Source organism: Paramacrobiotus metropolitanus, unplaced genomic scaffold (assembly GCF_019649055.1).
Source record: "Paramacrobiotus metropolitanus isolate TYO unplaced genomic scaffold, Prichtersi_v1.0 Parri_scaffold0000004, whole genome shotgun sequence".
In the NCBI taxonomy this organism is placed as follows: domain Eukaryota; kingdom Metazoa; phylum Tardigrada; class Eutardigrada; order Parachela; family Macrobiotidae; genus Paramacrobiotus; species Paramacrobiotus metropolitanus.
The window spans coordinates 5,533-33,295 of NW_026570224.1; the positions used below are offsets into that span (position 1 = coordinate 5,533).

General features: G+C 44.1%; 8 protein-coding genes and 1 long non-coding RNA gene across 11 annotated transcripts; 5 read left to right on the forward strand and 4 right to left on the reverse strand.

The window, feature by feature from the left end:
- The first annotated feature begins 526 nt into the window (after positions 1 to 526).
- On the forward strand, positions 527 to 1,485 carry LOC129602631 (uncharacterized). The gene is made up of 2 exons (XM_055501709.1): positions 527 to 871; positions 927 to 1,485. The coding sequence occupies exons 1-2, from the start codon at positions 790 to 792 to the stop codon at positions 1,214 to 1,216; spliced, it is 372 nt and encodes a 123-aa protein (XP_055357684.1). The 5' UTR covers positions 527 to 789; the 3' UTR covers positions 1,217 to 1,485.
- On the reverse strand, positions 1,443 to 3,154 carry LOC129602630 (uncharacterized). 2 transcript variants are annotated; one of them, XM_055501706.1, is made up of 2 exons: positions 2,706 to 3,154; positions 1,443 to 2,309 (listed from the first exon to the last, which is right to left on the reverse strand). In XM_055501706.1, exons 1-2 carry the CDS (start codon positions 2,803 to 2,805, stop codon positions 1,693 to 1,695), a joined length of 717 nt encoding a protein of 238 aa, XP_055357681.1. In that variant the 5' UTR covers positions 2,806 to 3,154; the 3' UTR covers positions 1,443 to 1,692. The 2 variants fall into 2 exon arrangements, with proteins under 2 accessions (XP_055357681.1, XP_055357682.1); XM_055501707.1 differs by having other exon boundaries at positions 1,446 to 2,291; positions 2,706 to 3,140.
- Positions 3,155 to 4,803: 1,649 nt separating this feature from the next.
- On the reverse strand, positions 4,804 to 8,228 carry LOC129602679 (uncharacterized). Of its 2 annotated transcripts, none has more exons than XR_008692431.1 (3): positions 8,013 to 8,228; positions 5,982 to 7,119; positions 4,804 to 5,657 (listed from the first exon to the last, which is right to left on the reverse strand). XR_008692431.1 is itself a non-coding variant. In XM_055501780.1 (3 exons), the coding sequence occupies exons 2-3, from the start codon at positions 6,085 to 6,087 to the stop codon at positions 5,161 to 5,163; spliced, it is 603 nt and encodes a 200-aa protein (XP_055357755.1). In that variant the 5' UTR covers positions 6,088 to 7,119; positions 8,013 to 8,224; the 3' UTR covers positions 4,806 to 5,160. The 2 variants fall into 2 exon arrangements, 1 of the variants encoding a protein (XP_055357755.1); XM_055501780.1 differs by having other exon boundaries at positions 4,806 to 5,657; positions 8,013 to 8,224.
- Positions 8,229 to 9,819: 1,591 nt separating this feature from the next.
- On the forward strand, positions 9,820 to 12,299 carry LOC129602738 (phytanoyl-CoA dioxygenase domain-containing protein 1 homolog). The gene is made up of 6 exons (XM_055501871.1): positions 9,820 to 10,026; positions 10,364 to 10,652; positions 11,184 to 11,315; positions 11,376 to 11,519; positions 11,694 to 11,949; positions 12,049 to 12,299. Exons 1-6 carry the CDS (start codon positions 9,880 to 9,882, stop codon positions 12,101 to 12,103), a joined length of 1,023 nt encoding a protein of 340 aa, XP_055357846.1. The 5' UTR covers positions 9,820 to 9,879; the 3' UTR covers positions 12,104 to 12,299.
- Positions 12,300 to 12,622: 323 nt separating this feature from the next.
- LOC129602684 (phytanoyl-CoA dioxygenase domain-containing protein 1 homolog) lies at positions 12,623 to 14,787 on the forward strand. Its single transcript, XM_055501786.1, has 6 exons — positions 12,623 to 12,855; positions 13,108 to 13,390; positions 13,589 to 13,720; positions 13,800 to 13,943; positions 14,040 to 14,295; positions 14,526 to 14,787. The coding sequence occupies exons 1-6, from the start codon at positions 12,829 to 12,831 to the stop codon at positions 14,578 to 14,580; spliced, it is 897 nt and encodes a 298-aa protein (XP_055357761.1). The 5' UTR covers positions 12,623 to 12,828; the 3' UTR covers positions 14,581 to 14,787.
- Positions 14,788 to 14,998: 211 nt separating this feature from the next.
- LOC129602683 (uncharacterized) lies at positions 14,999 to 16,775 on the forward strand. The gene is made up of 2 exons (XM_055501785.1): positions 14,999 to 15,280; positions 15,566 to 16,775. Exons 1-2 carry the CDS (start codon positions 15,160 to 15,162, stop codon positions 16,372 to 16,374), a joined length of 930 nt encoding a protein of 309 aa, XP_055357760.1. The 5' UTR covers positions 14,999 to 15,159; the 3' UTR covers positions 16,375 to 16,775.
- A 2,382-nt stretch (positions 16,776 to 19,157) lies between these two features.
- On the forward strand, positions 19,158 to 20,550 carry LOC129580649 (uncharacterized). The gene is made up of 3 exons (XR_008689374.1): positions 19,158 to 19,381; positions 19,463 to 19,523; positions 20,292 to 20,550. It is a non-coding gene; the product is annotated as an uncharacterized LOC129580649 (long non-coding RNA).
- A 579-nt stretch (positions 20,551 to 21,129) lies between these two features.
- On the reverse strand, positions 21,130 to 23,357 carry LOC129602786 (uncharacterized). Its single transcript, XM_055501936.1, has 2 exons — positions 23,005 to 23,357; positions 21,130 to 21,968 (listed from the first exon to the last, which is right to left on the reverse strand). The coding sequence occupies exons 1-2, from the start codon at positions 23,138 to 23,140 to the stop codon at positions 21,484 to 21,486; spliced, it is 621 nt and encodes a 206-aa protein (XP_055357911.1). The 5' UTR covers positions 23,141 to 23,357; the 3' UTR covers positions 21,130 to 21,483.
- A 2,026-nt stretch (positions 23,358 to 25,383) lies between these two features.
- LOC129602693 (uncharacterized) lies at positions 25,384 to 27,082 on the reverse strand. Its single transcript, XM_055501798.1, has 2 exons — positions 26,887 to 27,082; positions 25,384 to 26,122 (listed from the first exon to the last, which is right to left on the reverse strand). Exons 1-2 carry the CDS (start codon positions 26,966 to 26,968, stop codon positions 25,581 to 25,583), a joined length of 624 nt encoding a protein of 207 aa, XP_055357773.1. The 5' UTR covers positions 26,969 to 27,082; the 3' UTR covers positions 25,384 to 25,580.
- Between the last annotated feature and the right edge of the window lie 681 nt (positions 27,083 to 27,763).

The window sequence follows — 27,763 nt, forward strand, 5'->3', positions numbered from 1 at the left end:
CAGCAGGTTCTTTTTAAGGTCGAAACCATTTGATTTGCCCAAATCGATCGAATGATATTGTGCGTTATTAATTTTTGCGCCTGGCAGTCGGCAAACACATGTTACTTGTGAAACAAACGCTCTTTTAAGTTTTACTGTAACATCGAATGAATAAATAGCGGTTAGTGCCCATCACTACCTGTAGTTCGCTGCAGCAATTATGCATACGGCACGGTTAATTAACTAGGTACACAATCTCTTCTTCGAGCGTCTGGCATTTCCGGATGCCACAGGTTATGCAACTTCGCAAAGCACTGCTTCTGCTGGTCCAGGTGAACTATTCGAGCAACATATACTGATTACGAAGCGCATAACAGAAGTTAAGAACCCCTATACAGGTGAACGATAAACCATTGTCCCATGCAATAATGCGAAGAATCGTGCTTCTTCTTATTTTCCACCGATTAGGTCAAAGGTCAGTCACGACAGCGTACAACATTAATAATAATTTTATCAACAGAATTCTCTTTCCGTTCCACCTGTTAAGTCCAAGTGAATTTAATTAACTGCAGCGATAGGGAAACACCAACAAGGCTCTTGCTGTTTCGAAGCTGGTTAGTTGATCATCAAGACTACTACCTGTTTTTAATCCAACGCAATCTCTTACCGATTTTAACGAGATTACCGGAAAAGCATTTACTGCTTTCTAACAATCTTGTTCGCTTCGTAGCGGTTGTATATATATTTACGGCTGTGTTTTGCAAGTGTATTTTAATAAAATCTCCGGATTTGTCGATCGACTAAGGGCGCATGATGCGCTATTTTCCAACGGTCATCCGATTCCCCTGGGAATCCCCGCATCCCGTCAAACACCCATCTTTTCTGCACACAAGTAAGATATGTTGTTATCCTAAGCTTCCTTGACTGCGCTGACAGGAACTTTGCAGATGGCGCTGCGGATGCCCAGCGCAGCGTGGCGGAAGATGTCCACACCGCGTACGGTCCGCTGCACGGCGGCCACATCGCCCTGATCGTCATCGGCCTGATCGCCTCCCTGTGTGTTGTACTGTGCGTGGTGTGTTCGCGACGGGGTCGCACGATGGCGTCGCGTTCGTCTAAAAGCCTGGCGTTAGCCGGCGACCAGACAAAGACGACTATCGTGGACGAGGAAGCGGATGAGCCCGCTCGCCGGAACTCCACGGCATCCTCCGAAACCGGGATCAACTTTAACGTGTAATACACGTTGTGGACAACGCTTCGATTAATCGATTAGTCCGCAGTAAAACTGATACAATTAAAAATTATTGTAATTAATAATAAATATATTCTGTGTAAAAAGGATTTATGATGTTTCGGTTCGAAGAATTCTTTAAAATGGCGGCTGTTGATTTTTATACCCTTGTAACACTAGTTTTATTTCTCTTTGTATCAAAAGTTGTGAGTAACTTGCACAGCAAAAACTTAACATTTGCAACAGCTGAATACAAATTAAAACCGGGCATTTTTATTGCATTCTTTAATACGTGCAGAGCACAAATCATACGTTGTTCACGCGTAATGTGCACTTTTGTAATTTACTCATTTCCCACCGGTTCACCGAACACGTATTGCCAGCATAATTAAATCTCCGAAAGCCAGTAGAAACTATAAAGATATTCTGGGACACTGTAACCCGAGATCACAAAATCCGCCATAATCCCGAAAACACAAAACCTATAGGTGATGCTCTAAATATCGCGGCTGCGGCGTTACCATCCGCTGCACCGGTGCATCCTCCACATACCGCGGTTGCGGCGCCACCATCACCGGAATATCATTAACATACCGGGCTTCCCGCTCCACGGGTCCGTCATCCAGGGCTTTATGCACCTTGGGCGTGATATCCCTCACACTGATCTGCGAAGCCCTGTACTGTGGATTATCGTGGAAGCCGGTAGTGTCGCGATTGGAATTCTGCTTTAATAAACTGCGGCGGTAGATGTTCAGCCCCGCCGCGATACTCTGGCATAAGGATAGGGCGAACATGCCCAGATAGCCGATGGCTTTCATCAGCTGGAAGGCGTAGCTGTCGCGGGTGCTAGCCATGGCCCACGTGACCATGACGGTGGTGATCTCTAAGAGGACAAAGGCGGCGATGGCCGTGAAGAGGTTGCTGTAGAGGGCGGTGGATAGAAAGCGGCCGACGGGGACGTGACAGGCCGGGCGGATAACGAGGATGCCCAGGATGCCGGTGATGAGGAAGACCACGCCCAACCACATCCCCGACGCCCCCGCGGTGTGATACAGCTGATACGCACGCTCCGTGCGGAAGACTGTAATCAACAGCTGCGCTACACGCGCAAATGGACTTTGCTCATTCTTAATTTATTGAAAAATTTCCTTTGACGGTGAAAAATATTTTTAATAGCCAGCAAACCACTTCTTTAAAACTGCTACTCATTCAGCAGAAAATAAAAAAAAAATTTCAAAAATAAGTTTACGGGGAAGCGGCCAACGACCTTTACATAATTCGATGTAGTTAAAAAACCAAAATTTACTGACAAAAATTTGGAAATACGGAAATTACAAAATTTTACTTACAGAAATGTGGAAATGCGGAAATTACAAAAATAAGAACCATTTAACTGAGTTATTTATTCGTAATTTTAAGACAAATTTCCGCCTACCCGGTAGACATTTAAAGCGCGAAAGCCTGCCCAGTTATGTCAGAGTTTACGCAACCATACTTGCAATATCGAGGCCGAAAAGGGCCAATCCGATGATTATCTGGAAGGCGGCGTTAATGATGAATAAATTGCCGAAATTGACTTCCTTGGCGTAACCCATATCCGTTGCGCCAGCGCATCCAAAGAGGCCGTTATGGCTGTTAGTCGGCGGCGGCCCCACTGATTCCGTGGCATAGCGCAAATTACCCTCACATGTTTGGCAAATTAATCATCCTCCGAGTAAACACATGGTGGCAACGCTCGACGAAGCTGCAGCTGCTCACTGCACAGGTACCGTTATGATAAAGGCCTTCCACATATTATGGCGCTCTTGACTTGCCGCGCGGCTGCTGGTGTGTATTTCCCCTGCGTCGGACGTTTTATCGCTGCTGCTGTGTGAACACTTGCAGTACTGCACGTATGATAATGTAACGGTGTATGCAGCAGGGCGTTCGGCGAATGCATATTATTGTTGTTTATGAGCTATCAAAGGCCTGCGCGATTATGAACGCGCCGACCTATCGGTCCGCGTCGTCAAATCTCGGCTTTATATGCCGTTGAGAGACTGCTGAGATTTACCTGTGCGTGTTGGCCGGTGTACGGCGTATAGCGTATTTGAAATTCCGGTGTGATTGTAAATCTGTGAGTAGCTGTAAAAGTACGAGTTATGAATGGGGAAATATGCACGTTACGATGGGCTAGATAAACAGTCAAGCCAATCTGTTGACCTTGTGAGCTGTTATTGTTACACAGTAATGCCGGCAACACTTCATTTGTTTGCCGTTATACTTCATATTTTCACAGTGGCGTAGATTAAGCAATTGCAGTTTCCTAAAAACGTGATTTTTTTAGTTAAAAAATACTCTAAATGTTAATCCTTGACGGGAAGTGCATAGTTACGCCACCACGTATCTGTAACACCTATCTAAAATATTTTATGCCTGTGGCAGGTTTTCCAAATCGATTACCCCGTGAAATGATTTTAGAATTGTTTCCGTTACTGTTAATTTATCATTTACTTCGCTGGAGCAGTAACACTTAAAACTGCGATGTAGAGTTGGTAATGTTATGCCGTATATCGCGGAGCCAAAATATCATAATTGTGTTGTACAACCAAGAACAGCACACTGATTACAGTACATACTGTACTTATTAAGCAGCGATAATAAACAGGGGACACTCTAATGCCATAAACAACTATCTTTATAAAGAACATTTCTTTCGAGACAAATTTCTAGCTAGTGAAGTCTTTGTAATTATGGATGCCCCCTAAGTAAAACACACGTGTACCCTTTATGATGCAATATCATGGTCAGCGGCCAAGCTCTACGACAGCATAAACCCGGAAGTATCGACGGCAAAGGCGATACCTCGCCCAACACCCAACCTACCGGCCTTGTAATCAGCAGTCAGTGCAGCTATGCTGCATATTTGATGTACGGTTGCAGATACTAGTACCTGAGAAGCACATGCCCAGAACCAATGAAAAACGTGATTGGGAAAGTGACATGATGGCATAAATAGTTTTAGATACATGTAATGGATTGAGAATGCGTATGCCTTCTGGCTTTTGTGTAAGTAATAATTATAATAAGCGAATCTTTATAAAAACTAATCCTTCAGACCGGTATCAGTAAAACTGGCGTAAAGTGTCACATATTTGAATAATAAATGATTGCATAGGGTTCAAAGATGAATAACATATTGAAAATTGATTAACTGAAACTGCATGTTATTTGTGACACGAAATTATAGAACCCACATACACGATCCGCTCACTCGCAATCGCTTGGCCAGAAATTTATCTGACTTTTTTTACGCCATGCCGTTTCTGAATAGAAATTTAATAATTTTGGCTAATATTTCATTATTTAGCAGTGGTTACCAGTCACTGACCACCGAACTGTTAGTGAATCTTTGCAAAAAATTACTATAAATTTTACACTGTTAACTTTGCCATTATGTGGTTCAAACAGTTAAGCACGGTCAGGGAATTGCAAGCAGGGAATCCTTTCATAATTGCCACTATACTACGTTTCCTATGCTGTGCATGTGTATCTTACCCTACGATGTTTTGGTAATGCCTTTTTTCCAGAATCGTACGTATTTTAATTACTCAAACTGCGTTTACTTAGTACCGACTACCGTAACTGAATCAGCGCGCTTTGTCGACGCAGATAGCGCGTACCGAGGAATACAATGAAACGTTTGACATAATGTTTTTGTCCGCACTGAATTTTGCTCTAACCATTACACAACATGATAAGAAAAACAGCTACATGCCCAACCAACAGTCAGATCACCATAAAGGTCACACCGCTATGCGAAGCGTAAGCGTCAGCAGAGTGCACTGTGCAGACTGAACTGCCGTTAGTTAACCGGCATCGGTTTCTGGCGTACGTTTACGGTACTTCTACGGATTGAGCGAGCTGTATAAATAAGCGATCAACTAAACCGTGAACCCATTATTCCAGTTTCATACTTTGGGCTCCGCGGGCACCTCTTTCATGGCCAACCGCGTAATCGTCGTCATCGGTGTCTTGCGAATCGTGCAGAACTCGACGAAGGCCAGCACGGTCTGTGCCAGACAGCACAACGTGAAGATGAGATAGACGCTCAAATAACCGGCCATGATGCTGTAGCCGGTTGGCGTCAGGATGTCCACGTCGGCCAGATTGAGATAGGCCCAGTACTGGTGAACGTAGTTGACGTAGTAGGCGCGCCACTCATCGTAGTAGTTGATGAAGGTGGAGTGGTAGATGACCAGGCCGCCGGAGCTGATGATGCACAGCAGACTCATCACGGCCGAGGTGCACAGACAGCAGCGCCGGCCGTGTGCGGACTGGCCGACGGGCAGGGGACGGCCACCGCAGATGCCGAAGCAAGAGGTGATCAGGTAGAACACGCCCAGCCAGATTCCGGCGCAGAAGGCCGTGTGCACCAGACCCATCACGATACCGGTTACGATCATCGCTGAATCAAGACGATACAACCATTACCTTCGTGTTTTTTTTGCATTAGAAACGTTTTTACTGTATGACTTCGCAAGAAGCACGCCGTACGCGAATCTACAACAAGCCAACATAATAAGGTGTACAATACAAGTGTTACGTACTCTGCACACGCTTTAAACGCATTGTAATGGAAGTAAGCGTTGCTAAATAGTTCTGGCAAAAGTGAAATGAAGCATGTAACCTTAAGTACAGCTATAATTTTGCAGATGTCTTTAGATTCAGTTTAAGTACCGTTAAAAGATGATTTTGCTGTAGCACAGTTATATGCGCATTCCAAGCTTACTAGTAACATCCATGGCTATCAAGACGCAAGCCAACAGCAGCTGTAGAACACCGAAACACATGACCTGCTTCGGCCGGTGAAGAGCCGTCGGTAAATCGGAAGCCATATTGCTGTCTGGATCCTGTACTGCCGATGTATCCTAGGTATGTCCAGAAAGCGAGAAGTCGACGATCACAACACAGTTTCCAAGGAGCGCGCGTACAATATTTTAACGGTAAAGTTATTCCATATAACCGTATCAGCATATCTAAGCTCGCGTGGTCAGTAATGCTGTTATCTTCGCACTCTTTAATTTGAGAATAAACAATATGTTGCAGAAACAATTGGCGATTGTGCAAAATTTGTCTGTGCGATAAGAGCGACTATCAAAAGTAGGGAAGTCAAAATGTTTGAACTGGAACTTGTAATCAGCGTACGTATATGAGTAATGTGCAGCGATACCTATATTATATAGATATAAATAGAAGTTCGGCGATACGATCTGTAAATGCAGTTTTTCGGGACAGCGTAATTAAACATAAAACATATCTTCCAAAAGTTAAATAAAATTAGAAATTAGAAGAGTATTAAAAATAATCCGAATTCTCGAGCAAAACACAGGTAGCACACACTTCATAAACGAAAACGACCATAGTAAACAACAAGGGAAGCTCTTGGCTGTCCGTAAAATCTCAGTCTTATAATCTGTAGGCGGCATGCGACTGCGTGACCTGCGTCATCTGGTGCGCCATACTAGCCTGCCGCAGTTTATTGTTCGTCTTCCCAATCAGAATCGTCGAAGCCAGACTGTTGACGAACATCATCCCGGCCAGTGCCAGCTGTGTCGCCACCAGGGTCAGTCCGTAGTTGGCGATATTCCATGACGGCCCCATGATGTACCGGTCCAGATTAGCCAGATCCGCGTTGTCCGGATCCAGCAGCATGGTCAGCAATAGCGCCAACAAAATCGTCAAACCGAAAGCGCTGAGGATGGTGAGGATGTTGAGGACGAGGCTGGTGATGATCCAGCAGCGTTTCTGGTAGCTGTTCACCCTCACCGTCGTCCCGGCGGTGATGGTCAGGAGACCGGCGATAAAGTAGTACACACCTAGGACCGTGGATGCATAGTGCAGGATGTCCAGGTAGAACTGTGCGTAGGCTGAAATGCAAGAAAGCGTTCGGTCAAAACCGTCCTAACGGTATGTAAATCTGTCCTGTAAACCTATTTGTTTTCTGTATAGGGATTTGCTAGGACGCTGTTCATCTTTATACTGGAGTGGGCCCGAGTGCGTGTACGACGAATTTGTATGTGATGATGATTCATGACTAGTTAACCGGAGATTTTGGATTTGTTTCTAAGCATAAACGCTCATGGTACCGTATATTGCTGCGCAAAAAACCATGAGCCGAAAATCCTTCTCACGTCTAATTCCCCAACTGTGGCACAGCTAAATACAATGTAGGACGAAATGGTCGCATAGCCCCATACCCAGCATTCTGTACGCAAGCGGTGCAGTGCACTTGTACGAAACGGATATTTTGAACTCACCAGTCAGTCGTACAGTGCACTGCGCTGCATTCGTACTGAATGTGGAGATGTTGGGTATGCGACCATTTTGTCCTAAGCTGTACTGTAACTACCGAGAGAGTTTATGCAAGACCAAAGTAAGGAAAAGTGCAGCAAGAAAATAATGGTAAATTAATAGCTACGTAGTAAATACAGATACATGGGCATGGTCAAATGATTATTTCAAGAAAGAGCGCTTCCAAGGACCACTGCTGACGTCCGTCAACTGGAGCTCTGTAAGTAACCGCGTGCTAGAGGTTTGCTACGACCGCTGAGCGTATTTTAAGCAAAATATATGGCGAACACGGTTCTCGTGCAAAGAAACCTCGGAAAAACAGACACATCCGAAACTGTTATGGACCTTGTGGTTTAATTAGTAAGCTCGATGTGAGTAGAACAACAGCGCTAATAACGCTGTCTGCAGGAAACTAGTTAACTCTAGATCGAGTCACACCACAGAAATAAATATCAATGGAATAGTTTACCTACAGCATCCACACTGACGAGAACACTGCCGCACACGCACTGCACGGCTCCCAGCGCGATTAAAGGCAAACCCCGTGACAAGACCATGTCCGTCTTTGTATGAATGCTCTGGACCAAGACCCCAACAAACGTGCAACACAGAAAATGTTGGTATGTACAGATCAGATTGTGCATCCGTCAGTAAGTACGGTGAGGATATCACGGCCCGTCGGCTTATCGGCCGCACGCTTCAAGATAAACTACTTAGCACCTGCACCGATGTCAGTGATTTCCAGTTATGCAATTGTCATTAACCATGATAAGTTTTCACAACAGGATTTTCTTGCACTACTCTGTACATAACCCTGGTAAATTTGCCGATAGTAAGCTACCCTTAAATTATATCCCTGTCTCAAATCCGGTTAGGATCGACGCGAGATCCGGAACTGGAGGAAACGGAGACGTTAAATGACATCTTGTTCATGTACTCGTGAATAATGTAGTTATTGCGGTTGCATTCAATGTGTCAAAGTTAATATATACTAATACAGTACAACCTGTTGCGGGTACGACGGAAGTGCTTGCTTCGCTCCGTTCGCTTGACCATGACCACACAGCGAGCAAAAGCGCGACATCTGGGAATCTGCACCCACCCCATTGAGCACAGTGGCAGCCAATTTATTGGTAGATGAGAAAGAATTCTGTCGGGGATTATGTCAGTTTTTTCTCAGTCACATTGGAATTCTGCTGATTAAATGCAATTCAGTAGCACAGGTCAACCGACTACTCCACTGGGCGCAGCACCAGTTGAAGATTTACAGTCCTAAATTTCAGAATGAATTTTTTCGTGGGTTTATCTCTCATGGCATCAGAGGCACGGCGGCCGTACCATCCCTTCATATTCCCGCACCTAACCCCGAAAGGTCCCGAGCCCTCTATGGGCTGTACTCAGTGGAGTGCAAGTGCGGCAAGTATCCCCTTTCTGCCGCGCATGCCGGCGCGTGCCGCGGTGCCACCGACCCCGCTCCGGCCCCGGGACACGTCACCCGTCGGTGCCCTGCACCTGGACGGAGCCAGCCGCACCAACGCCGCCCCATGTACCGTGTTATGAGTGTTGTTATTCAAAGAATTATACGTTATATGTTGTTATGTACTGTTGTTATATGTTGTTGGTGTACAGTATCGAAGATTTCGCTTGGTATTCTTCAAAAGTTATCCATTATTAGCTTGTTTATAATTAATTTTATTAATTATCAGATAGCGATCGTTGAGCTTTTGGCCTTTTAAACAGTTTCGTGGAATGTGCGAGTATGAGCTACATTCAGGTATTACGGAATATTAAAATGTACATACTTGATACGATAATATCGTACGTACATTTATTAATTTCGGAATACGCTGCTCCATAATATGGAGCAGCGCGGGTGTTATATACGTAGAAACTTGCCGTCAGTAAAATGAATTATATACAGTACAAATTTAAAAGAGTTCTGATAACTTTCGACTTGGACAGTGTAATAACTTTGGGCATTAATAGACTATACTGGACGCAAAAAACACGCCCAACTTGTACAAGCGTTGTCATTTAAACTTGACTCCGTTTTACTTCTTGTACTGGTTCAAACTGGAAGTGACACGCGATAAGTTACGATTATTTAACTTTACGTTTCCTCGTAATATTTTCCTTTCCTTTCACCGATCCGATGCACTAGATAACATTTGACAGATACCGGTACCGATATGGCTTACCAGTGGAAACTACCACTATACCATTACAACGCCGATAAAAGCCGCTTGTGCTGATCGCGCTCTCCACACAACAAACAACTTAAATTGGCGTAACAACAAGTTGGCAGTTTCGTTGATGCACCTGTATTACTCGTACATATGCTTACGGTTATCACGAGACGTTGTGGCACTATTACCGGCTATATAACCGCGATCTGGGGAGCAGGAAAGTTAGTTGCATCTCAGTTAGTCGTTCGCCGTACACTAATAGTCGCAAAAATGTCCCAGCCGGATTACGTCCAAGAGGTAAGCTTGCAAAATCGCTTAAACTGTTAATCTTGGAGCCGCTTAATTAATGGACTCTGCTCCGAAGCGCTGTGATTTGCCTTATTACTTCAATTGCCAATATTGCTAATTGCCTAAATTTATAAGTGCAATAAAATTCGCAAAAGAGAATTAATGATGCTTCGTTGTAAGCGTAAAGTGCGTAAGTAAACGCTTCTCCGTTTACATCCAGCGCTAGCGATGTACGGTTTGGTTTTGCATGTACGGTCTTTATTGATTTTCATAATGAATTTCGAAGCGAGCTCCATCTTTTTACACGGTTGCACACATCTGACTCTAAAAAACTGTTGTTTCTTAGTTCAATAAAAATGGCTACGCGGTTATCCCGAATTTTCTCTCGCCGCAAGAGGTTGTCGCGTTGAAGAGCGCTATGGCCCGCATTATCGACGAGATGGATCCCAAAGATCACAGCCGGCATATCTTCCACCATCCGGATCAGGAGAGCACCCACAGCCAGACGAAGAGCGATAGTTTCGACGATTACTTCCTGAACAGCGGCGACAAGGTGCGCTTCTACTTCGAACCCAAAGCAGTCCGGGAGGACGGCAGCCTCACCGTGCCGAAAGATCGCGCCATCAGCCGAGCCGGTATGATCGTTATGCCACTAAGCGGCATCATGGAATCTGTAGTTGCAACCACGATGCTGCAGTTTGTAACTCGGCATCCTCATATTTTCAGTGGGATACAATTATCTCTTAGTTACAGGGTGCATGCTTTTAATTATGAAAGTGTAAGAAACCGGTCGGACCAAGATGTTGATGTCCTTGTTATCAAAACACCAAACACCAACAATGTGTTTTCAATTCACAGTCATGTTTTTGACAGCTCCAGTTACAAAAATATGTTTGTATTTTTATCAGATATAAGCATCAATCAACATACGAACATCATGTTTTGGAAACATGATTCAAAAGCACCTTGAACAGCTCCCACAACATTTTTGGACTGCAATATTTCTTATACAGAAAAACCAGCGATCTCTTTAAATTTAATTTTTCGCAATACAATTTACGGCAGTTACGTAAAAGACGATTGGTACATATTTCTATGCTTCGTGTGCAAACCTGCAAGAGCAGTCACTACCGTTAACGCTATAATGTGTTTGAAATCCTTCGCAGGATACGCCATAGGTTGGCTGGAACCAGCCTTCAAGAAAGTGACCTTCAGCGAGAAAATCAAGGATATCTGTCGGATGATGGGCCTTGTCGATCCTCGACTGGTGCAGAGCGTGTATCTTTTTAAGAATCCTCGTATGTAACACTTTTCACCAGAAATGTAAAGCTACAACTCACAAGTGCTATGTTCTGCAGTACTGGGACAGAAAGTAACGACTCACCAGGATTCCACGTTTCAAAACGTCGACCCGCCGGAGAAACTCCTAGGTTTCTGGATTGCCTTGGACGACGCGGCAGTGGAAAATGGATGCCTGCATTTCATGCCGGGAACACAACATGGTACTTTGACCGATATAAACTGTTCCTTCGGCAAATAAAATATTATTCAATAAGCGGCAAATTGGCAATCATAGATTTGTTTTTTAAATTGACGCATTTCGTCAGTTGCCAACGATCGCGTAAACCCAGCCAGATTTTGATACCCACGTTTAACTTTGTTCGCGTCATGTACAGTGCCTCCAACTTGTCATTTTATCCGCAACCCCAACCCGACGCCGGGCAAACTGACCATGATGCGCGGAGCGGAACCAGACGAGAAAGAATTTCCTCTGGAACGCTTCAAACCGGCACCGGTATCCAAGGGTTCCTTGGTGCTAATCCATGGCAATGTCATCCATAAAAGTGAAGATAACACGTCGGATAAACCGCGCAATGCCTACACCTTCCATGTGGTGGATTTCAATAATGCTCGATACAGCCCGGAAAACTGGTGAGTACAACGCCATCCACAGTCCACACCTGCAGAACTTATAAAATGCCCAGAAAATCTGCACAGACTTTAATAAAGAACTGTTTTTGTTTGTGGCAGGCTGCAACCGACCGAAGCGATGCCCTTCCCAAAGCTCTATGAAGTCCAGGTCTGAGATTTCCACTTGCCACCCGGGTGCTGTGTGCCGGTACGGTGAAATTTCCACTACGACTGAGGCGTGCGTTGGATTTTATCGTTATTCGTAATAATTCGCAACCATTCAGCTGTGTTAACAATTCAGCATTCTAATATTGTTTTGTTGTCGATGTATGAAATGCATATTATTACTAATAAATAATATTACTCGTGAAGCTATTATTGTGAACTTTAAAGCTCAACTGCATTTAAATTTTAAACAGCTTTTCTGCACTTGCTCAACGATGTACCGTATCTGTACAGTACGCATGCATTTATCCTCACAATCAGCAATGTTTTCAAGAGTTTGACTTCTACGTACGGGAGTTCAAACTTACGTAGAGCAGTGTAGTATTTTCTTGTACGAGTAAGTACAACTCACCAATCAGTACAAGCTACATATCGCACTTATACTCAGCCGATAAACTAGATAATACCGCACAGATAGCTGCTTTACCAGTGGAAACTACCGTTAAAACGCCGTTAAAAGTGTCGCGTGTTGATCGCGTTTTAGACTCAGCAGACAACTTCCGCAGGCGCAGACAACTGGTTTGCAGCGATGTTGATGCACTCCTACTAGAAGTATGCTAGCAGTCGTTAGTAAGCGTTTTTTCACTATTAGCAGTCGTATTCCGGCAATCTTGGGTGCAAGAAAATTCACAATCAGCTGGATTTAAGGTTTTTCGTACATTAATAACCGCAAAAATGGCTCAAGCGAATTTCGTGCAAGAGGTAAGCCCCAACAATTTGATGGAGAATCTCAGTGTTGGTGCTGTTTCTCGCATTGATACACTATCGTACTGAATAGTGAATACTGCTCTTTAATAAGCAGTAAGCGTTCGCTCGTACTTGCTTTACTTTTAACCGAATCTCTTTTAGAAATGGAAACGCAGTAGAACTGTTTAGGCTTAGAAAAAATTATAAGCAGGTTGGCACTTTACTGTACGGTTACTCGTTGCTTTTGAACTGTTAGTATTTCTGCAGTTCAATAAAAATGGCTACGCGGTTATCCCTAATTTTCTCTCGGCGCAAGAGATTGCCGAGATGAAAAGTGCCATGTCGCGCATAATAAACGAGATGGATCCCAAAGAGCATAGCCGGCATATCTTCCACCATCCGGATCAGGAGAACAGCCAGACGAAGAGCGGAAGTTACGATGACTACTTCATGACCAGCGGCGATAAGCTGCGCTTCTTCTTCGAACCCAAAGCGGTCAAGGAAGACGGGAGCTTGACGGTGCCGAAGGATCGTTCAGTGAGCAGAGCCGGTAAGAACGAGAGTCAGCAGTATCGCAGACGATTTTATCGGTCTCCCACAGTTTTATACATATTTCCGCACTCTGCATGCAGTTACTGCAATAATATTAGTTTTATGGCAAACAGTTGCATTACAGATTGTAAAATTGCCAGTACCGTTAAGGAATAACATAGGTACTGCAATTGTACCTAGTTAATCTGTGTTCTAGGATACGCTCTGGGTTGGCTGGAACCAGTATTCAAAAAAATGGCTTTTAGCGACAAAATCAAGGATGTCTGCCGGCAGCTGGGGCTCGTCGATCCCCGACTGGTGCAAAGCATGTACCTTTTTAAAAATCCAAGTACGAAGCTTCAGGAGATTTTTACCCCAGCACAGACACATATCTATAAAGAGCGGTTGTAAAAGATTCGGGTTTGTAGTAATTGGTCAGAAAGTAGCAACGCACCAGGATTCCACATTTCTGTACGTCGATCCTCCGGAAAAACTGCTAGGATTCTGGATCGCGTTGGACGAGGCGACGGAGGAGAATGGATGCTTGCATTTTATGCCGGGAACACAAAATGGTAATTCACTTTTTTAAGCATAACTTTAATTATCAGGATCCACCTGCTGTTTGAAATACGCTGTACTCCCACAAATTTCGTTCATGTCATACACAGTGCCTCCAACCTGTCGGTTTGTCCGCAACCCGAACCCGTCGCCGGGCAATCTGACCGTTACGCGCGGAGACGCACCCGACGAGGTCCAGTTTCCTCCGGAACGGTATCGAGCGGCACCGGCATCCCCGGGGACCCTGGTGCTGATCCATGGCAATGTCATCCATAAAACCGAAGATAATACGTCGGATAAACCGCGGCATGCCTATACCTTCCACGTGGTCGATTTCGAGAAGGCACAATATAGCCCGGAGAACTGGTGAGCAGAACGCAATGCAACGTACACCTGATGGCCAGTAGTCGTGCTCTTTTGCATGTCTATCGCGGCATTTGATATAGCCACGGCATAACAGGATGGAAAGGATTCAAATGTCGCGTGTCATGCTTACAAAGAAATAACATTGTAAACCTGGCTGTGTTTATGTAGTACTGCGTAGCATCTGCGGTAGCTTAATCTTTTACTAAGAAAACTGATTTTGCTTGTGACAGGTTGCAACCAAGCGAGGCGCTGCCCTTTCCAAAACTCTACGAAGTGCAGGCTTGATATTACCGTTTGACTGTGTAGCGGTAGGATAATCCGATGCCCAGTAGGTTACTTCCCGCATTACAACCGATTCCGGTCTCCGCAATGCGCATAATCACTCCTTCTGTTGCTAATTCATTGTCTCAATATTATTGTGCTGCTCATATCGTCTTAATTAATTGTCCGCTACTGGTTCTTTATTTTAGCTATTAAAATATTGTAGACCGACTTGATGCGTTCTTACAATTAATTTAAGCGTAGATATTAAAGTGGTTGAATGTTGCTAAACGGTTCACCATGTTGCGGCTATCTGTTCTAATCAGCTTACCATGAGCGTGACTGGATACTTTTATCGGAAGCTGCTGATTCTGCTTCGAAATCTGATTTTAGTTTTCCTTCTTCTTTCCTCCGTGCGGGTTTTCCTTTTCCTGATGATTTAAAAGCTTCGTAAAATTTGTTATAGGAATCTAAATAACGCTAACGTGTTCAGCAAAAAAGATACAAACCGACAAACTGAATGCCAGTGAAAACATTTCTATAAACCATCGGGACAGCTGATTCGCGGTATCTTCTTCGAAGACCATCGTACATCTAGCACGAATGCAAAGCATCGCGATGCGGTGTAGCTACGCGCCGCTAGTGACGACATGGGTATATTTGCTGTCATATCGCGGTGAAGAGCGGCTGGCCAGAGCTTGCTTTCCATCCCAGAGCAGAAACCGTAAGCAATATATACCGCGAAAGCCACTGGAAATATTGGATGGATGGCTACTATGGTTATTCTATAATGTATATCGTTATTTTACGAGTACTTATTATCATTCGTTCCACTAGCCAAGCCTTTTATGCGGAGATTTCTTAACAGGTTGATGGCAACGTTTTCTAAAACTAATTTTACAAATACCAAAAGTATGTTTTTTGGTCTGATTGTAGGCTATAAAAGTCAGCCATCCTAGAATATGTGTATGATAAAAAGCAAATCGTCAAGTGGTCGCTTAAATTGTAGTTAACGATATCCTGGAGGAGGGGCTGCGCTCCCAACGGCAAGAGGATCGGGTGACTCTGACCTTTCCTCCGTCCAACCCCCCGGAGAGCCTGCTGCGACGTCCCCGCCCCGGGGAGGACGCGTCGTTTGACTGCCAAGTCCCCGCCGCCAAGGACGTCCGCAGCATTGCCTGGCTGCACCAGAACCGGCCCATCTTCGAAGGCGGTCGCGTCGTCCCCCGGAAAACGGGCGGCCAACAGTACCGGTTTTCTATCTCCAGCCCGACATTTACCCTGACCATCGTCAACGTCACGCTGCAGTCCAGCGGCACGGTGGTCTGCGTGGACGCCGTCCCCCGCCCGCACTACAGCCCGGAGCCGCCGATGGTCTTCACGCAGTATACGCTGCTGCCGCTGGTCAGCCGGGCCAGCGAGGTCCTTGTGCCGGTGCCGATGGCGCAGCAGTCCGCTCGCGCTGGCCAGAACCTGACCATTCCCTGCAACGTCCGCTTGCCGCTGTCCGACGCCGTAGTGGACAATTTCCGCAACCATTTCATGTGGCGCCACAACGGCCAGGTGGTGTACGCTCCCACCGAACCGCCGTACGCCGCGCTGTGGCCCACGGGTCTGCGCCGGCCGTACTTAACGCTGTTCGATCGCTTTGAGAGCTATCGTCCCGGCGCCACGGCCAGCTTCTACATGACTCTGGAGTCCACCACCGCCGACGTCAACGGCTACGTGGAGTGCTGGTTCCGGCCGCATGCCGCGGTCCACGAATGGATCGTGCAGCGGAGCGCGGTGGTCATTGGGCCGCCTGCTCCCGCATCGTGATACGTTACATTGAGGCGGCAACCAAGCGACGCGCTGCCCTTTCCCCAAACTCTATAAAGGGCAGGCTTGATGGTACCGTTTGACCGTGTACCGGCACAATTACCTTTAACTAATCGTAACTATTACGTTCTGCGTAGAATCACTCCAATCTCCATTTTCTCGGTTATATTGTGCTGCTATATCCTATTGATCAATAGTTTTCTGCTGGTTTCTTTTTGTTGCGCTATGATTTAACCTGTTTGGTTACGTCGAACCATTTCCGGGTGTCTTCCGGTGATCATAATGCAGCTTCGAGCATTCATTCGTACAGATAGTTTGTTGTATTATTATTCTTTGCTGTTGATCAGTTTCAAACTGGCCACGGTATAAGTGGAATGGGATTAATTCCCATCTTTAGGGTATTTTAGTCCTTGCTGCGCACGTTCTTACAGTTAATAAAATTTCGTCTCCGGGGAGCGGTTAAAATCCGAAACTGAACTTCGAGTCATACTGATCAGACGACAATGCATTAAGCTCGCTGTACTAACGAATCTGGATCTGTCTCCCTTACAGAACCACCTACTTAAGGAGGGGCTGGTACCAGTGGAGCAACACTTCATAAATACGATTTACAGCACGAACATGCGCTACAATTCAGAGAGTCAGTACCAGCACGCATAAATCGCGCGTCAAACCGGCGCTAGAGATTTCCCGCCCTGACCAATTAGTGATGGGGCCAGCAGGAAACATCTGCACGAGTTAATCGAATTCCAGTGGATCTGCATTAGTGTCATCACATGCGACACTTAATTGCCTAAATGTCGACAACAACCTTCTACAACGCCCTCATCGCAGATGTATTATTACCGACGGCTGCCGCACGAATAGGCGACGAAATGCCGTGACGACCTTTAAGTCCGGCACGCTACTGAGAAATCATATCTGGCACAACCCGACGGGTTTCCACATTTCTGCTGCCAGACATATTTATTAAGCTCGTTACCTTGCATTATCGCTAATCAGATCAACCTGATGTTCATTAGGAAAATCTAGATAAACATGAAATAAATCTGCTCTCAACCAGGCGGCTTATCCTGAGCCAATACTGCCCATCCAGTCGCGAGTATTCCAAAACCTGGTATAAAACGGTCTGTCTCTGTAGCAAGCGATACAGCCGCGAAGCATTATACGCCGTCCACGCTTATATCGTATCCACTATCCAGTGCTTGTATTCTTGTTTTCTTGACCTTTCGTGCTGTATTTTTAGAACCATGACGCCGGTAAAGTTGACCGTGTCTGTCAATGTTTTTCTCGGCCTCTACATCCTCGGCATCTCCGCCTTTGTTAACCGTTACGCCAGTCCCTTCCAGGATTCCAAACAGACGACGAATGCAGCGCAAGTGTTTCCGGCATCAGCTGCCAATCGGGCGTTACAACTACGGTCGGATATTAATCGCTACGCTCGTACAGATATGTTGTCGGCTCGCCGGATGACGGCAGCCGGCGGATTCGTACCGCGTCTCCCGCCCCATCCCGTGAAGAGCCGGCTTCCCCTGTTTGCTGGAAGTCTCATCAGAACCCTGGACCCCTCCACAGACGCCCGCTCGCTGCGGTCCTCTCCGGACAGATTTTCCCCGCACCATGCGTTCCTGCTGCCGGAACACACGTATAAAAACCAGCCACCGCGAATTGGTTGACATTTAACGGGTATTCGATATTAACCAGGCTTTAGTTTTTTTTTTTATCTCGTTTACGTATTGTTCCAGCGAACTATATTTAGTTATGCGATGCAAAGAATTTTATGTGCAGTTTCTGTTAGAAAAAAATTTTTGATAGACAATCTGGAGAAACTAATAAACTGAACGGATGAAAATACTAAACACATATTCGCGTAATCGCGTTTATACAGAACGATAGTCGGCCTCGGAAGAGTCGGAACGGGAAAAGCAATTGTCCGCACCGGGTTACCCTCGTCAAAATGTATTTTCTAAAGTACATCAAAATGATCGAACATCTCCGCAATCTATCACAAAATATATCCTCGGCATAGTTTTGGCAGCCGAGTAGAAATCAAGTTTTACATCAACATCAAAATTTGTATCTAAGTTAGCCGTCTATGTTGGCGATAGCATAAGCTAAATTTTATTTTCTTAACCAACATGAAATTATCACCGTTCGATGCAAATAACAATGTTAAGATAATGCATCTAAAGCGAAAGCTTTGTCGGTCGACCGACATTGGTCGCCTCGCCACATAACCTAAAAAGCGATTTCGATCCATGTAGCCGTTATAAAGTATCAAAGTTTTTCTGCAAACCTTGTTACGTAATCATTTATGAAACACATAGTTTCTGTGCAAGAACAAGAAGATCCGTCGACCGACAAGAATTATTACCTCAAAAGCAAAAGTCGTAAAAACGAAAAAGCAAAAGTCTTTTGAGGCAAACTGCGCCAAATTAACTAGTTATAAGCAAGTTTTAACTAATTAATTTTTAATTTTTAACTATTAAGTAGTGTACCAGCGCTTGCAGTTATTGCTACAAAAAATGAATGAGCATGTTGGAAGCAAAGCTTTAACGACAAAGTTTAAAGAATTACGCGAACTGCACACGCGGTGATTGCAATACTTTTGCTGCAGACTACGCTAACTACAGGCCACTTTTATGCTGCTTCTGATTTGCTGTAAGGCAATTTCAATGTTCAACCCCAGTTCACGTTCAACGCCGTTGCGCTCAAATTGATTTCGACAGCCAGTTTTAGTAACGGCGATTCTCGACTTTCTCGCAGTCTTACCACGGTGTTTCCAGACGATTTGTGATTTTGTTTTGGTCCTCGACGATTTTTTTGGTTTTATGGCTGTCGACAGCCAAATTAGATTTTAAAACGTCAATGGTCATTGCAAGCACTGCACGTATTGCTATTTTGTGCGTGGAGCTTGTCAGGCGCGGCATGTTTTGAAAGCAGGTGCAGCACGTAGCCCAGTCTGCACTGATGTGAGGACCCACACCAATGTTGGAGAAGTCCTAAGGTAAGAGCTAAGCGAATAGCCTTTCACACCAAGCATCATAAAATAAAATGTTTCGAATTATTGTGTATTTTTTATTTGCAGATCCTTATGAAGCACTGCGTCGCTGAACGATTGTGCATGACGACATGCAGTAAAGCAGCAGGTAATCGAAGGGTAGAATGAAGCGCTATTTTGGCTAGAAAATCACACAACGAGTTTTGATTTATGGAAATAAGTAGTTTTTTTTTGTAACCATAACTTTTGTTTTTTCTTGTGGACTGAAAACGTGAGTAGAAAATTAGGCAACGTAAGAAACCGATCAAGTTATATTTTTAATGCAAACAATTTTTCTTTAGGTTTTCTTAATGTGCAACAATGACAGATTTAACGTACTAAAATTTTGTTTTGTTAATTCTTTTATCGCCTGATTGCATGTCGACATGCAAGTGCTTTGACGATAAGTTATTGCGTAATTAGGGATGCGCTGATGATAAGCTTATTACGTTTTTGAATTTCGCTTTGCCACCTTTCGCAAGCATTTTTTCTTATTTAATTTTTTAAATGTTGTATTTAGAAAAAATAAAAGATAGTAAATCAGCGTGGTGTTTCTGCACTGTACTGATCATTGAAGTTTTACTCGTAAAAACAATTCAAAATTTTTCTTGTCGAAGTGACGATTCTCAAATTTGTTTTGGCCAAATGCTTTCGTAACAGAAACCTAATGCTTAATACAAGATATTTTTCTTAGTAACTGCATGTCAACATGCACAGCAATTTTGTGGGTGGTGTATCAAAAGTCTATGCATATGGTAGCGAATTGTTGATAGCGTTTTGTTGATAACGAATGGTCTTACGTGAATGAAGGAAAATAATGTGCGACGAAACATATCATATGCACGCAAATAAGCCGTGCTGATTTTAAATGTTTTAGAGGGCAGATGAGTTATTGCTCTATGCAGCTCCATGGCCGGAACGCAAATTTAGCGGAAAATGCGTGGATGTCGACATCCATCATTGTACTTGTTATCCTGGTTGTAATTAGCTTTTGATGCATTTAGTAGCCGCTTTTGCTGTCCATGCTGGCATTTTGGAATATTTAGCACTCTGTCAGTTCACCGTTTACGCTCCTGACGCATTATCCAATTCGATTTTTTGGTCAGATTATGTTGGTGTTTTCATGAGAAAGTATGTCTCGGATGTTCGTTTTTTTATGTAGTACCAGTTATGTGGTATATGTCGAAATAAATTCAAAATGATGTTCTATATCTATATCTAAATGTTTCATATTCGTAAGTATTATAAAACAAGGAGATCATCTGTAATATCTAAGTCTAATTCAAAAGTTACCATTAAAGTATATGGTTTTTCTGACGAGGGAATTATCAGCGGTCGGCCGAGAGTGAGATACTCTTTCAAGGCAAGAATTTCATTCTGGTAGTTCTAAAAATTGACTGTCGAAACCGCTGATTAAAAGAACAAGCACTATACGAAGCCATAAAGGCTTGGGAAGATAACATCTTCATGTGAAGCACCAATTGCTAAAGTTTCTTGTGTTTCCGTACGCTTTCTTATGTTTTCCTACGTTCTCCTATGCTTTCCTGTTTTCTTACGTTTTCTATAGCTCTTCTGTTTTTTATTTTCTTACCTTATCTTTGTCACGGTAAATGAAATTATAAATTTGCAAATTTGCAATTTTTTGCAAATTTGCTTGATAGCGATGCCGAGCGCTATGTTGTTTAGTATTAAAAAACACTTGAGAAAAACGAGGTTTCATTTTGCTGTTGCTTGCGGCTACTAGCGGCATAAGCAATGTCAAGGGCAATGTGAACCATAACCACCATGTACCGTAAACAGAATCGCACCACTAACTCATATGCTCTCTTTAAGTGAACAGCATCGTTCTCGGCATTGTTATGGTTATAATAAACATGTTTTCACTACCCAATATGGGCTAAATAGTAAACACCATAAAAGTGTTGAAGCCACGCAATTCTAATAAACCGCATCGTCATCGTTTTTTGTACACTATACATCCGGAATCCGTTGAGTGCATAAAAATAAAAATCCAAAATCACAGTCCAACAATCACTGCTTTCAAACTATAACGCTGTTCCTGGGGACATTTAGGGAAGGTAGGGAGGTGGATATTTCTCCGGGTGATTCAGACTATTCGAGTAGACAAACTGCACCCCGGGGTGGGCGATCTGCGTGACCACCACCGTCGGTTGGTTGAGCTGCGACACGCCCCTTCCGGCCACCACCATCATGACACTGCTAACGATGATCATCAGCCAGAGGAAGGCCAGGAGCGGGCCGGCGATGTTGGCGGTGTAGGTGGCGATATAGACGGCCAATACACGCAGCGTTCCCGTTAGATCCGCCGGGTTGAAGGTGGTGAGGAAGACGAAGAGCCAGATGACCAGGGCTATGGCTGATAGAAAGGACACGATGCTCAGCGCCAGCGAGGTCACCAGGGCGCAGCGGCTGGGTTGGGCGGTGGGGCGGAGACTGGAGGCGGCCGCCATGCCGAAGACGCCGGTGATGATGTACAGGATGCCCAGAGGAAGGGCTGAGAAGCGGGTCAAAGTGAAGCCGAAGAAGGATAACGCTGAAAAAGATTCATCGGCTCATTAGTCTTCGAAGCGTTTATCAGAGGAAACCCAGTTTCTTCTGTTTGCCGCATATCGGCGCGCCGTTTATTATTAGTGTTTTGACGTTTTTCGCAATTCGGACAAGCTCACAATAAGGATCCGCGTACGGAATACCCGCGACACGACATTCTCTGCGCTGTTTCAAAATATAGAAAACTTGATATTTTTTTATTAATCCCGTGTATAGATATTAAGCGCGATATTTTTCACGGACTCGTAATGAATTAATTTTGAAAAGATATGGCCATGTGGGACAATGTTGAGAATACCGTATTTCTGGTGTCCGGTACGCGGATCCATAATATTGTAAAAATGCACGGAATACGGGAAACTCTGACGTATGAAACGGTATGACGTATGTACTGAGAATTAGCTATACTTTTACTGTAGTATACTTCGAATACTGCCTTATATGGGCTCCCCTTATATTACACTCCCTTATCTGGGCTCCCGGCTAGTTAGCAATACCCGTCAAATTATATTCATCGGATTTATAGCAGAACCCTTTTCGTAACATATTCTTTTCGTAACATGTTCTCTCAACCGGATTTACCAGTGAGCACACCAAAGAATTCCGAAGTTTCACATCCGAATTATATTTATATAAGTATGTTATTTACATATAATTTTCATTAATTTCAACCGGATTTGCCAACGAATAAACTGAAAAATGCCAAAATTTTATATCAAATTATTTTTTTAATTATCAATTAAGTATTTTAAATACGTAAATCAAAATTTTCAATGAGTCACAATTTTCAGTCACTGATAACAGCTGCGAAGTGTGAGTAATAACGTAACCGCCCATGGAGAGGGTTGCTCATATTGCTAGGGAGCCCAGATAAGGGAGAGTAATATAAGGGGAGCCCATATAAGGCAGCAATCGAAGTATCTCTGATAGCAATGTTTCCTTCAACGAGTTTAAAACAATTTATTATGAGAAAATATTGTCAAAAAATCCAGAAATAAATTATTTGTCCAAACGAGACTTACAGACGATTTCCGTTACAAGAACGGCTATTCCGCAGCAAAGCTGCACGGCGCCCAGAAAATTCAACGGTCCCGGTTTTAGAAACGACATTTTCCCTTTGCCGGCGTTCAGGTCATCAAACACAGACGAATGGCGCATATAATTTTATCCAAATGTAATCACAAAAGGCAACCGAAGAACATGTGATTTTTAAAGTAACCAATGTTTGCTTAATTTCGGATATTATATAAGTTCATTATATCTCTACTTGGCGGAAACGACTGTTAGGAAGAAAATAAACAGCCTCGACGTTTAAATATCCCGAACGGTGAATTAGCTCAGATCGTTGAGTTGAGTTACAGTAGTGCTGAATACCTACGGCGTATTAAATAAAACATTTAGCGGAACTGACGTGCAATACAACAACACTAGGAAGTGTTATGAATGGTGCGCATGATGAGTCAAAAAACGTGCGGTGAAGTGTTGTTGGAAAAAACCTGCTGGTAGACGGTAAAAGAAAACCAGCGATTCTCAGTACGCCAGTAACCGCTAACCGGCATCTGTGTGCGGTGTAACAGAATTAAACTACCTTGTACTCGGTAATGTCGCTGCCATTAATAAACCCGTATGGGCATTGTCAGACAACAGCCGGCATTTTGTCAGTACGCTTCCGCAACAATGCGATACAGACACCGCTTACTCGATTACAACAATTTGGCGCAAAGCTGCTGTTTGTCAGAAATCTAACCAGGAGCGCGATCCGCAAATTCGTGGGTACTTTGCTGCAGTAATAAGACCGATGCCTCTCCGTTACGGTATGTTGTTTGAGAGAGGCTTTATCATTATTAAGAAAGTCATTTGATAGCGAACCATTCGCCAGGTTCCAAAATTGTCATCGGGAGAAGTTTGTCTTTTATATGTGAATAAGATCGAACGCACGGCAGGTGTACGTTAAAGTATCACACCCTATTGATACGCGTGTTTAAAAGAATGGCCCTTTCGGGTTTGGATGGCCGTGCCAGGCCCGGAATGCCAGGTATAAACGAATTCATTCATATAATACATGTATGTTCACTGATAATTATACCTGTTATACATGTTCTTCTCAACGGTGTTCATAGTATCCCACCGTTTTCTGATGTTTTTCTATCTTTACTGTCGCTTTCAAACCGTAGTATTCATTTTAATACGCTACCGACTATAGCATTGTGCGAAACTCAGATCGTTGTCGGTTAACCAATTATCACAGGACACAGGTGTAGCAGCATCGCGTCCAATACAATAACTTTATTAATAAACGACCAAGACGTACAAATCAGTAAACATGCATATAATATTATCATGATATATGTGTTAATAACACGGTTAAAACTTTTAACGTCGCAGCAGAAAGAGCTCATTAAACTTCTCTACTCCTTCCATTGTACCAATGACTGAAGCCGCGTTATTATTGCGTTATCGCGTCCAATCCGCTTAGTAGATTGACAGATGCCTGTCGATGATCACCCTGGCGAATGATCTTTCACGAACCAGCAGCACACCGCTTTCTTGCAGCAGCGGCATACTCACGTTGGCTTTGGCTCATCGAGTAAACCATTCTTAACCACATCCTAGTGCAGCACTTAATGCGCGGCAGTTCCGTTAATTATTGACGTTTTTTATCCACTAAGTGACGTTAGACGGTTCCGGTAAAAAATGAGCAATGTCTGTCAAATACCAGAGGTGCCGGCGCACGTGTGTCTGGTGACACACGACACTTCGCAATCGCACCACGTCCTTGCTCAAACGAGACGAACAAGGCGTGCCTCAAAGAATAGCGGCGTCATCTTCATTCGGAGAAAAACAAAAAGGAGCAGAGGTTTTTGACAGGGGCGGCATGCATATATCTGTACAGCAGTCAGATGTGTTTTTCATCTGTTATGTTCTTTTACAGCATTGACCCTTTTTTTAGTTTTTACTTCAGAAAATATTATTGTGTTAGCTGACCTGAACGCACACAGGCAGGCAGTTTGAGTGAGTCTGCACTTTCTGATTGGCTGCAGAACGGAAATATTATATTTTCATTATTATTGAATGAGCAGACAACCCGTTTATACAAGAAGCAACTACGGTACCTGTGTAGCTAACCTGGAGGTTCTGATTGTTTGCAAACGAAGTGTTGCAACGCCGTCCTTATCTGTTTGTTTTACAAGCGATTGTTTGATTTGCGCAATTTGATTAGTGCGATAACGGTATAGTCACGCTTTCGATAAGCCGCTGTTGTGCCAACCTCCTTATCACAGGTTGCACAAGAAGTGTAGTAAGCTAAACCTTCTCGGTCTCATGACTGCGAATGCCGCGCGCCGGAACCGTAACAACGGTTTTATGCTGCGCTTGTTTAAACTGCAACTTGCTCATTATAATAATGGCACAGCAAACGTATTTTATCAAATATACGCACTCTGATTAACAAGCATCTAGCTACAAACAATTATGCTATAGAAATATTTCTCTAGAAACACTGCAAAACAAGACCATCGAAATTGTATGACCACTATAGGTATTCACCGTAAAGAACAGCGATCCCAGGCAAAGAATATTATATTATCGCCGAACTGTCTTAGACTTTGGGTGGGTAGGGGGCCGGTTGTCCAGCCGGGTAGGGCTGCGCCCCGGGATAGGGCTGCTGTCCCGGGTAGGCCGGCTGTCCGGGATACTGCTGCTGCACACCGTATACCATGCCCGGCTGCTGCACGACATGTGTCACATGCGTGACAGTGGTGGTGGTGGGGCTGGACGACATGACGCGGGTGGCCATGACGCAGTTGACAATGCTGACGATGAAGGTGATGAGGAAGAAGACCAGCGCGGCGGCCGTAAATCCCAGCGGGCCCGAATCAAAGTAGTAATAGCCCCCGCTATAGTTGTTGATTACCGAATACCCGGCCACCAGGATGCCGGTGTAGATGATCAGGGCGAAGGAGTTGAGGATGGACAGGATGCTCATCACCAGTGAGGTGATGGCCAGGCAGCGGGCCGAGCCCTGCGACCGGTTGGCGGCATTGCCGGCCGTCACGCCGAAGGAGCCGGTGATAACGTAGAAGATCCCGAAGATGAGGGGCATCCACGTATTCCATGAGATGCCGTAGTACATTCCCATATCTACCGATAGTATGCAGGTGGTTAACAACGTTATCGCATCGTACTGGCTTAGGATACCTATTACCTAGAATTATAATGGTGAGTTTATGGTCTTCGCGCGACGATAAACTTTCCATATTCATAATGAACCAGTACAGCGAATTGAGCGAATCAGTTTTTATTGACATAATTATATATGTATGTTTAATAGTAGGTAAATTTATAAATACATGAATAGTAGGTAAATAACCGTAAATTTATGGGATAAAGCCCGTTTCCTAATTGTTGACTCAGAGGGGAAGAAAGAGGTATGGCTCATACACAGCCTTACAGAGTGTGAGAATGCTTCGGCTGTGCGCATTCACATGGACCCATTCAGATAAGGAATAAAATCAGTGTGCAGCAGTAACACAGCAGGTGCTAGTACAGTGCGCAAATAACCACACTCTCTGCAGTAAGTCTGAACCAAAAATTAGGAAATGGACTGTAAATCCTTAAATCCTGTATATCCTGTCTATCCTGTACTATTTGAAATTATTTTTTATTATTTTTCTCGTATATTTAGATCAATTTTTTATTTGTAGGTGATAAGAGGCGTTTGCTATACGTTACCGGCCAAACTGACACACCGCTGCATGCAGCCAAAACCAGGCAAGAAGAGTTACATACTGTGCGTCAATAATATTATCAAGCTCTCGGTCTCGTCTATGGATCAGTATTATGTTGACTGCATTCACCGGTCACCCTATGCCGGTGGAATACACACACGACCGTACGGAACTTACTTATGATATCAATAAGAATCAGGACGAGTCCACAGAAGAGCTGGGTGCCGCCTGTGGCGCCAATGCCTGAACCGTTTCCCATTCTGATCAGAGGAGGAACACAATCACAAAAAAATTATATATTATGAAACCACCCGCGTATAGCCGCGAACCAAAGGTGCTAGAGCGTTAAGTGGAAGTTAATGAAAAAGTGATAGTTGCTGTTAGGAGATTAAATGGCTCGTTTGAACAATATGTTGAAGTAGCGATAAGGCTGAATAACTCATGGAACATAACTGAATCAACAAAAGCAGACAAAACACGGGCATTGTTTGAGTACTGTTTATCAGGTGGACATTGGCGTCAAGGTTGCCAGCATCGCTGCAGTCTGTATGAAGACCTACGTTAAAGCTATCAGTGCATTTTGTTTACATAAGCGAATTAATCGGCTTTCTTGTCAGGAAATTGTTCTGGCTATCGGCGACATTGAACAATGCCTGTTGCAGCATGAGTGTACATGAACAGCGTTGTTTTACGCACGGAGATAGCCGAGCGACGCGGCTGCCGGTACGAACTGCAAAATCCCGGTATTATTGGGGATGCAGTTGCGTTGGTGTGTAGATTGTCTGACAGTGCATGAGCGTACATGCTAATCTTCGGCTGGACTGGTCCAGGAATAGCTCAATGTGGCTGAGATTCATTTACAAGTACTTCATGGCGCCCACGAAATCGGCTTAATATAATTCTGATGCCATGTAACGCAGCGCTAACCTAATGCCGAACGAGGCTTTGCTTCAATATGTATTTTTCAATAATACCATATATACTGACTACTGAGTGTTTTCCATAATTCAAGCATTCCAGCGGCTGTTTTGTTTTTGAAAATTAAATTTCAGCT